The 10,824-nt window shown below is 40.0% G+C and overlaps 1 protein-coding gene across 1 annotated transcript; it reads left to right on the top strand.

Annotated features, from left to right (window-relative positions):
• Window positions 1–5,052: 5,052 nt before the first annotated feature.
• On the top strand, window positions 5,053–6,719 carry LOC108936910 (homeobox protein Hox-B13a-like). The gene is made up of 2 exons (XM_018756565.1): window positions 5,053–5,671; window positions 6,472–6,719. Exons 1-2 carry the CDS (start codon window positions 5,053–5,055, stop codon window positions 6,717–6,719), a joined length of 867 nt encoding a protein of 288 aa, XP_018612081.1.
• Window positions 6,720–10,824: the final 4,105 nt, after the last annotated feature.

The raw sequence follows: 10,824 nt of genomic DNA, 5'->3' as shown, positions 1-10,824 counted from the left end.
CATTGTTCCTGCTTCTGTGGTCACCGGTTATTATCATCTCGGAATGAATATTTCTTTTTCTTTATTAAGAGGAAATAATTTTAATACATTTATTCACTTAGCTGACGCTTTTCTCCAAAGCGACTTACAATGTTGACCTACTTGCAATTATTTACCCTTTTTTTTAGTAAACTTAGTAATTTACTAGAGCAATTTTTGAGTAAGCACCCTGCTCAAGGGTACTACAGCTGCAAGTGGGATTCAAACCCGCAACCTTTGGGACCAAAGGCAACAGCTCTAACCACGACACGACACCAGAGGAATTTTTAAGGAGTTCCTCGAAATTCCTGTTCGAGGTGACAAGTCGATGAGTTATTAAATGTCACGGTCAAATTCATTTTAAAACTGCGTTTCCTGTTGCTGATATAAGCATTAGACTCTTTTTTTAAAGAGTCGGACAGATTAAACTAACAGGTTGTATTTGACATTTTCACCCTCATGAATATTGCTTAGGATAACCCAGTAACTGTTTCGGATGAGGATGTATTCATGCAGGTTCTGCTTTTTCGAGTCATGTCTCAGAAATAACGGGAAAACATTGATTTTGCTCATGTACGGCTCGGGGCCGCAAGGGGCGCCGTGGTTAAGACGAGCAGCTTCGCCAGCTGAATGTCCTCGTTTCGAGTCCCACTTCTTTCGGACTACCTTTGGTCAAGGTACCCACCTTGAAGTGGCACAGTAAAAATACCCCATAACGTGCACTTTACTTTGTTACTCGCTTTGGAGGAAAGCGTTTCCTAAATGGATACATGTAGATTAATTGATGTATAAATTACTAAATAACTGTAATTGCTTATCTAACAGTTTAAGTTGCCTTGTCTAGTACATTAAAGTTAATAATGAGGAGGCGGAGATGCTGCCAAGGCGCGAGCCGGCCGGCGCGGCTGGACGGGCGTCCCAAGACGGTCACGTGGTCACGCGGAGCAGCTGCGAAGTCTCACCGGTGTGGGATGCGCTCGCGGGTGAACGGCCGCGCGTTATCGCTTTGATGAATTGTTCCCGCCGCCCCCTGGCTCCGCGGAGACTGCGCCTCACACGGCCCGCGCGACAAAACGCGACATTTATGACGCTTTCATTAATAAACTGTTCGGTGATTAGGGATTTTTAATCGATTATTAAAACTTAAGTCAGGTCAATTGTATTATTTTTTCACTGCGAAATTTCCATTGAAGATTTCAAATGCTGTAATGGAATATTCTACTTAAACTGCGGAAGCTCAGTCAATATATTTATTTTGGGGCACAGTAATTTATTTATTTTTTTTTTGGGTGATTTTCATATTCTAGTCACTTATATGAAATGAATGGGGTGCGCGGTGGCATAGCTGGTTTGGCCACGTCCTGCGCTCTGCCTGGTCTGGGGTGCGAGTCCCTCTTCGGGTGCCTCGCGATGGACTGGCGTCCAACCATGGGTGTGTCCCCTCCCCCTTACGTCCTGTGTTGCCGGGTTAGACTCCGGCTGGCCGCGGCCCCGCAGGACAAGCGCTCTCAGACAGTGTGTGTGTGTGTGTGTGTGTGTGTGTGTGTGAATTGGTCTGAAGTGTCTGCCTTTAGTTTTAAAAGAGTGGTGCGATTAAACCAGGATTGCGAATTACTTAACGTCTGTGGTAACATATGCTTGATTTCATTATGCGTTGTGTATTATTCAAAAAAAATATGATCGAGATTTCTCTGAACTGAGACCATTCCCACAGTAATCCAATTAAGAAATCTCTGTGCGCAAGTGCTGCATGCGCGCGAGCGCGTGTGTGTGCGTGTGTGTGCGTGTGTGTGCGCGTGTATAGAGGAACATAAATTTCCAAACTTCCAGCCATAGAAACTGAGTCGAAAGCTTGTTGAAACCTCTCCCTTCCACGTTTTAATCTACGCGGTTACTCTACTTTATTCATTCAACATTTTGCCCACTTTAACTCCTCCTCTTTTTCTGCACTTCTACTAAATGCATCCTGATGTTGTTCGATACCATCCGTTACTTGGCAACACATTTGTGCAATGGATTAGTGCTGATTTATGGATCCTAACCCGTGAAATCAATTCTTTTGATATTTCTTTTGCTTTTCCTCCTCAAATTGATGCGATTAAGTTGAAGGTGAGAAAACAGGAGGGCAGCCTGTAACTCTGGATTGCTGAACATTTGCATATTTTATGCTCTTATGTATTCCTGCGCTCTCGTGCGAACCTGTATCTTGGGTTTTTTTCTGCGAAACGGCCCTTTGTCCCAGGCAGGGCCTCCTGTAGCTCTCTGTGCGCGCAGTGGTCTGAATTGTTTCCCCATCTTTACAATTAACATCTTCCTGCTTCGACTATCTTAAAAAAAAAAATCAGTGAAAGGAGGAATAACTAATTCTTTCTAATGCAGAAAAAAAATCTTTGTATTTTGTATGTTTTTTTTTTTTTTTCCTGGATCTGTGAAATCTAAAAAGTTCGATTAATTAATTAATTAAATTAATTAGTTCGATTAATTTAATTTGTGGCAAATACTTTAACATATTCTGGAATTTCTTTAATTTTTAATCATTATGGTAAATTTTTGCAGGGTATATCCTATATGATTTCTTAGAGATAAAATACTGAAATAAATTCAGTGAATATCCAAATAGGACTTAACTGATTTTTTTGAAATACGTGGCATTCGCAGTAATCTGCATTCATTAGAATATTGCTTATAACACATATTCATTAGAATACAGATTATTGTGGATACTTTTTGATTTATCCTCCTATTTCAATAAGAAATCGTGTCATTGTTTATGTCTAAGAGTCTGAAACAGTGGATGATTATTTTTCCATATAACTGTATTTACTGTATGTTGCACCAAAATATCCAGTATAATTAGTCTATACAGGAAGTACAAGGCGCTATACCGCAGGGCGCTCCCGAATTTACACTAATGCAGTGTTAAATGTCAATAAAAAGTGGATGACAGTTTATGAAAAACACCTTCATTCCTTTTAAATCAGTACAGCTCCGTTAATTGTGATGTTTTTAGTCACCATCCAAAAATAGAAATTCCTGCCTTTCCTTAGCCTCCACAGTGTTAAATATATGTTAATACATGTTAAAATTAAAGTTTTTAGCCAGTGTGCGAACGTTTTCTTAGAGGGTTTATTACACTGACATTTAGATTCATTCATTTAACAGACGCTTTTCTCCAAAGCCACGTACATCTCCTGGAACGACACAAAAAAGTTAATTAGATCAACAGAAGGAGAGGTTTGGATTCACACACGTGATGCTCGAGTGGAGTTAATTTGTCACCTGCCACTGTATAAATCAGTGTACATTACATTACAGGATTTTTTAAAAAAATTATTAAACCGGTAACATAGACGTTTATCAAGCACTTAGGAGATCAACAGTTGATTTGATTGATTTGGTTTCACTGAATTGTTTGGTATTTTAACTCATCTTTTCCAATACTGGTCCTGCCAGGGTATGTCCTCAGTGTTTCCTGGACTGTATCTGTAGGACTCACGTCAAACGTCCTGACTAACTTAAAAGGGAGTTGTTTGGTTGGGTCTTTGCTAAATTATGAGCCTTCCTGTAGTACAGCATTTGTCAGCTGTTTGGGGGTGGGTGGGGGGCATCCTGCAGACTGGTGTGTCCCAGTCTAGACCAAGTCTAGACCCTTGACTTTAAACTTGGCCTTGACCTTGAAGGCCATGTCTGACCTATTTGTAAAGACGTCTCCATTGTTGGGTCTTTAAAGGGTGGGGGTAGAGAGAAGGCTTCCTTTTACCTTGTAAATATACCACAGCACAAAGCTGACATTGGGTGGGGGGGGTCCAGCATCTCTCCACAACACAGTGTGCAGCTGAGAATAGCAGCTGTTTGTTGTCCCCTTAGAAATCACGGTATTAATTAAGGAAACGCTGTAAGTATTAAATGTGCTTTGCTTTTCCAGTGAAAATTAATTCCCAGTTAATGAAGGTGGCAGATGAGTTAAATCCAGGAGCAACGTGCTTTTCACCTTCCCTGCAGCTGAAACCGGTATGGGTTTAAAAACCTATAAAATTTTCTTCCGCGCCAAAAAAGTGAAAGTAAATTGGAAGTGAAATTATTTGTTCTTTTAATACTTTTATTTCCTTCGATACTGGCTTGCAGTCAGTATTTGCTGAATTGAATGATAGGACAATAGACAGTGATTCGTCTTCTGAAGCCGCAGGATTTTAAACGTCGTAAGTAATGTATTCTTACATATTTCGCGACGTGGCTTCCGAAATAAGAATTAAATTGCAAAGTTTATGTCGAGAGAATACACACTTTGTTGCAATTTTGCTTTAAAAATTAAAGATTAAGTATTCTGTGCAAAAAAAGAGTAATATTCTGTTTAAACGTCGCGTTCAATGTGTTATTTAATACAATTAACGCAAATACATGAATGTATTCAATTTGAATATATTCGGGTCGCCTGTATTGATTATTGTTGGAGAAACTGAAGCTGAAAATCAGTTTAATTCGCTTCAGTGAGAGGAAAACCTTTTTTTTTCAGTCTGGAGGCGGGTTAGAGAAAGATGATATAATATTAAATAAACACATAACCACAGCAGCAGTATTTTGTTACTAATAGCGGACTTGTTTCGACTCCTTTTGTTTGCCGATTGTGGATGTTGAAAATGTGTTCATCAACCTGGAACTTCCGTGAAAAATTTTAAATAATGTTCAGCCTTATAATCTTTACGTTTTCATTTACACTTATTCATTACGCTTTTCACCGTGGTGACTTACACTGCTAGATACACTGGCTCACTCATCTTTACACTGAAATACACTCAGTTCAAAGAGGAGCTGAAACACACACGCAGCCACACTTTTCTACTGTTTCTCCTCCACAGAGATGGATGGATTTGACTTTCTGATTTCCACATGCAGTTAAAACATCACATGGTGCAGCATCTGTCCAATGGATGCGCGGAGGTTCGGACCATCGTCAGCTGTGTCATCACTGCTGGGCTCATGCTATCAGGTGTCCAGCTCTGGACTCCATTCTTTACAGCAGAATCCCAGATCTGCATGGTCACTCTGATGTCCGTGGCCCTTGGTCCTCCCTGGACGAACACGCTTATGTTTGTGTACGAGAACAGCCTGGATGCAATGAACAGGAACATGGAAGGTCTGGTTGGAAGTGGCACTTTCGCAGCCGGCCAGTGCAGAAATGTCATGGCCCACTCCACGCTGGGGGTTCACGCGTCCGGCGTGGTGCAGGACTCCAGTTACCCGGCTGTGGACGTTTCTAGCCCGGGGTCCGGGGCGTCGGGCAAACAGTGCGCCCCTCAAGGTCCTTCCTCGGTCCCTCTGCCTTATGGGTATTTCAGCAACAGCTATTATCCCTGCAGAATGGGGAGGGTTTCCCTGAAGTCGTGCACCCAACCCACCACCCTCAGCTACTGCGCAGACAAGTACATGGAAGCCCCAGCATCAGCAGAGGAGTACCCGAGCAGGGCCAAGGAGCTGGCCTTTTACCACGGCTACCCCAGCCCGTACCAGCCCACGACGAGCTACCTGGACATGTCTGTGGTCCATACCCTGGGAGCGGGAGAACCACGGTACGACACCCTGCTGCCGGTGGACAGCTGTCAGCCGTGGGCGCTGGGTGGACAGGCTGGACATCTGTGGAAATCCGCCCTAGCAGGTAAACACGTGTCTGCTCAATCCAACTTGGTACTTCAGAGTAAATGATGGTGGTCGAATGTGGTAACTATGAACGGGAAAAATGCCAAGTAGCGTTCATTAGTGACGAAAATGCAATTTTTGCTATATTTTGCGGTATGACTGCAACGAGAAATGCTTCTTGGCCGTTCCTGTCGGACCCAAGGCAATTGCAGCTGTAAGTAAGAGAAAAATTAACCTGTTCGAAAGCGTTACCAATGCAGTAAAAAAATGCATTTTCACAAAATGACATCTTTGGCAGAAATGTGCCAGGATCTGTGTTTTCCATCAGTGCATCATCTTCTCAGCTTGTACTGAATTGTTTTTTTTGGGGAAAAAACACTTAAGCTGAAATCCCAGGGTCAACAAATATGAGATATGCCTATGCATTTCTGATATTCATGTTTTTCACGAACTTCAATGTGCGTAATACGGGGCAAATCATCAGCTGAACGAGTCGGTTCCTCGAAAAATGTAAAGCAATTATACTTGGAAATAAACGCACGGGGAATATTGTCGGGACAATTCTTGAACAATAGCACACGCGCACGCGCCGCAGCTATTTTCGAACACACCGATATATTTGACCATGTAAATATAGGACCTGTAATTAAAAAAAAAAAAAAACAGTTAAACAACGGCGGAGTTTAACTTTTATCAAAATGCATTCATTCCATCAGCGCATTGGTACCGGTTTATTGTGTTTCTCTTCATGAAATGTTGGCGTAAAACTGTTTCAGAACGTGTGTGTGTGTGTGTTGTGTGTTGTGTGTTGAGTGGCAGACATGGTGGCTCAGCACCCCGACGGAGGTCCTTTCCGCCGCGGTAGGAAGAAGAGGACTCCCTACTCGAAGACGCAGCTGAAGGAGCTGGAAAAGGAGTTCGCCGCCAACAAATTCATCACCAAAGACAGCAGGAGGAAAATTTCCACTGTAACCAACCTGTCGGAGAGACAAATAACGATCTGGTTTCAAAACAGAAGGGTTAAAGAGAAGAAATACGAAGCAAAACTAAAGAATGCTCCTTCTTAATAAGGCTGACTTATTAAAGAGGCAATATTTTGCATTATTATTATTATTATTATTATTATTGTTATTATTATTCTTATTATTATTATTTTTAGTATGCTAGTTGTCATTATTATTATTATTATTATTATTATTATTATTATTATTATTTCGCTGTATGTCATCTTCCGTGGGAACATGATTTGAAAATGCTCCTTAAAAGGACTGTTTCTTATCACGCATATTGGCTATTTTGAGTACCTTTTGTGTCTAGTTTACATTACAACGTGTTTTATACCTATTTTTTGAAGCGGGGCGAATTATGACAGTGTTGAAACACTGAAAAGAATACGTAAAATTTGAAAATGCTGATAACAGTTACAGAACATGTTGATGAGTTGAGTTTTAAAATGTGGAAAAGTAGGCATGTTGTGCAGAGTGGGGATTCCCTGCTGTTTTCAGTAATATATCACACATGTTTAGTGAAAGTGCATCAACTTATATATAATTTCCTTAATTTTCCAGGATCCTAATAAGCGCTCTTAGCACTCTTTCACAGGTTCAGAAGTATTTTCCCGATGTCTTTCACATTTGTTTTTAGAAAACCTGCCCACATTATTAATTAATAATAATGTTAATGCGCGATGTCCTCCACAATATAAAATAGATTGATTTCACTTTCAGATATCCTATGTTCTTTATATCTCACTCTTTATAGAAGTAACATGTTGCAGTGTAAATATTTTGATTAAACAGCTCTATTGGTATGACCTCTGGAGATGTATACCAGAAATAATTCTGGAACATCCTACGTCTTCCGGCAGCTCATGGTCAACCATATCTCTTTTGAGTGTGTCTGTGTAATCTTTTATTTTAAATATGTACTGAACCACATTCCGATCGCGATCTGATTGTTTCGTGAAGTTTCTCGGCAGCCTCGAGCGTTTCTCCTCGCGCTGCGTGACGTCACTCTTCTCCAAAGCGGCGCTTCGTGTCTCTTTTCACTGCTGCAGTTCCGAAAGGTGTATTACCGTCGTTGAGGAATTCCTGTATGGCGAACAATGATGTAAACATATTTAGGGACATTGATAAAATGGAAGCAAAATTTAATAATAAAAACTCCTGATGTAAATATGTTTGACCTTCCATTTTTGTTTATACATAGCTGGTCAAAACTTAAAAACAAATATTGTGGGGGGGGGAAAAACACCCCCAAAGATGTTGTTATAACAGTAAGGTTAGGAAGCAGAAACAAATATTTCACATATAAAATATGTAACTCATGTTTTGAAAGTGGTAGCTATAATTCACGTGTTTAGATCGATGACATCCACCCTACTAATAATGTGACAGGGATACTGCCATTTTCGTAAAAATAATATAATGTGAGTATAAACCAGCCTTGCTACATTTTCTTAACGCTCTTAAGGTAATGCAGTCCGATTGTTTGAAAATAACTGGAAACGTTGAGGTGGTTAAATCAGAAGTTCTGAACCTTTTCTCGGCCATTATGGTGAAAGTTAAACTCCTCTCCTAGAAAACAGTTCATGAATGAACTAGAGCAAAGCATGCACTTCATCTCACTGAAACTTAATCTTTACCTTAAGTTTTGTAATATTTGATGTTTATCTCAAATTTTTATTTAGGAGGAGGTATTTTCAAAGCACTGCTCTTCTGGGAGCCGCAAGCCCAATCCCCCTGGGGTCCATTGGTTTTCAGGCAGGGGCTCATATCTGTAGCGCCTAAGTAGCTCTTTTGTGTATTTTGTGCTCTCGTACCTCTTAGTAGCAATATACTAATGTAAAATAAAACCTTTACACATCTGTTTACATTTTACAGATAAACCCATCCATCTAAAGAATTGTTCAGTGTTCTCAGCCTTAGTTTTCTTTATATCTCGCATCTCCATATACATTCACACTGATTTTCCAGAGTTTCTCCAGTTACTTCGTGCTTTAACGGGTAAAATGTCATATTTAGATGTACGGAAATATTTGTCAAGATTTGCAGCAATTCTTTCAAACTTCCTTGGTATTGCTCAAAGTATAGCTCATAGACTAACTCCACGTACACAGAGGCGTGAATGTTGGATTTAAAGTTAGGCAATCGCGTTCCAGGCTCCGTGGCAAAAGTGAGACAGATTATAGATTATATTTTTAAATTAAGGTGTAATTTTAAAGTCAGAGATTTCAAGTTCATATGCATTCCTATGCCTCTTCTCCACCAAGCCCACATGTTCCACCCTGGTTTCTACTGGGGGTCGTCTAAGCGCTGGCTGCCTGGGCAGTTGAACTTGAGACCTCGTAAATGGTAAGTAGTCTAGATGATGTCTAGACAGATGCTGTCAACAGATTTGGTGTGCAAAGATGATAGATACCCTGAAAACAGAGGTAAGAAAAGACGTGAAATTCCTCGGTTGTATTCCTAATCTAAAATTAAAGATTTAAACTCAAGGAAAGAATGCGTAAGAAAAGACTTAATGGGACAGTAAGAGATATATTAGGAAACCCTATTACTAATATTATCTTCATTATACTTTACACATAGCTTTGATCTAACTTTTGTATAGAAAAAGCATTATTTCAAAGTTATTTTAAAAATATGGTTACTATGGATACAAAATGGATACAGCGATAAAGATGACAATTTTATAAAAATGTATTTGTCCTGCTAGAATCAACCATCGTATTTATTAGAAAACTCCAAATGAATAATAATGTTCTCAATGAAGTTATATTTAAAAAAAATGACAATAACTGAAAGGTTAAAAATGTAACAATTTTTCTTTATTTCAACACTATGGTTGTTTTAAACCAATCAATAGTTCAGTGGAAGTCAAGTAAAATTAGCTGGAGAAAAAGCAAGACACCCTAGGAAACCAGGATCGTACCGTGGTTCACGATCATTGTGCCTTCTTCCATAAATCCACTGAAGGAATTCACTTAAGGTGTCGATTCTTACGTTTTTACAAGTTAGCCAAGACCGTCGCATTTTCATCTTAAAATATGGGATCATTATATAATTTAATAAATTAATTTAACAGAAGGAAAAGGTAATAATGAATTATTTCCTTTGGACATGAGTTCATAGCAATAGTCAGTATTTATTTAAGTGTATTCCTCTGTTTGTCCATACAGAGATACTGCTAAGGGGTCCGGACACTGGAAGTGATCCCTGCTGGTTTGAACGTCTCCCCCGCAACCATCTCTGAGATGTTTCACTAATTATGGTTTATCTCACCAGATGAGATTGAGCCCTTTATTTAGTTTGTGTTAATAACTGTAAATGCTCATCATCTTAATCAGTCGTGCCACGATGTCGCGATATCTGTGCCGGATTTGTGAAAAGGGACCTGCTATTGGACCTTCTAGGTTGTTTAAGTTTCCCTGCATTATGTGCACCTCTTGGGATAATAGCAGGGGAATCCTTTCGGTTTTGATGGATTATTCTGGAATTGGATCTTGTTCGTCCAGCAGAATACTTGTCTTTTCTTCAGATTAAAAACGTCGCAATGCATTATTAAAAGCATTTGGAAAAGTCACAATTTTCCAAAGACCACACACACACGCGAACCTCTGAAAAGGAAATGTGTACTTCAGATACGTCTGAGAAGTTGCGCGGGCAATTTAGAATCACCAGTTCACTTGAAAGCATGTCTTTGGAGTATGGGAGGAAACCGGAGCACCCGGAGAAAACTAAAACAACGCGAACACGGGGAGAACAGCAAACTCCACGCTGGTTGGGCAGGGATCGAACCCACGTCCTTTAGCTCCACCCAGGAGAAGAGAAACAACAGCGCTGAACGATGCGGCACTGTGATAAAAGCAGCGGATGTGCTGTATTTTCTCTTTTCAACTTTCACTTACTTTGCAAACTTAATAAATAATAACGGTATATTTGCCCAGTTCCCCAACAACAAGACCGTGAGATCAGTCGACCTCATTTGGATTAATTAGCCAATCCCTTACTTAATATTGACAAAGCACATAACGGTTAAGCACATAATAACTGTTTAACCGAAATCGTAGTTATCACTTCCATTTAAACACTGACAGAGTCCATTTTAATATGTGATACAGTATAGACAGTGTTCACATACGGGTAACTAATGACGAGCAGCGCACAGAGC

The sequence above is a fragment of the Scleropages formosus genome, chromosome 8, assembly GCF_900964775.1.
Source record: "Scleropages formosus chromosome 8, fSclFor1.1, whole genome shotgun sequence".
Lineage (NCBI taxonomy): Eukaryota > Metazoa > Chordata > Actinopteri > Osteoglossiformes > Osteoglossidae > Scleropages > Scleropages formosus.
This window is presented reverse-complemented; position numbering and strand designations above follow the sequence as displayed.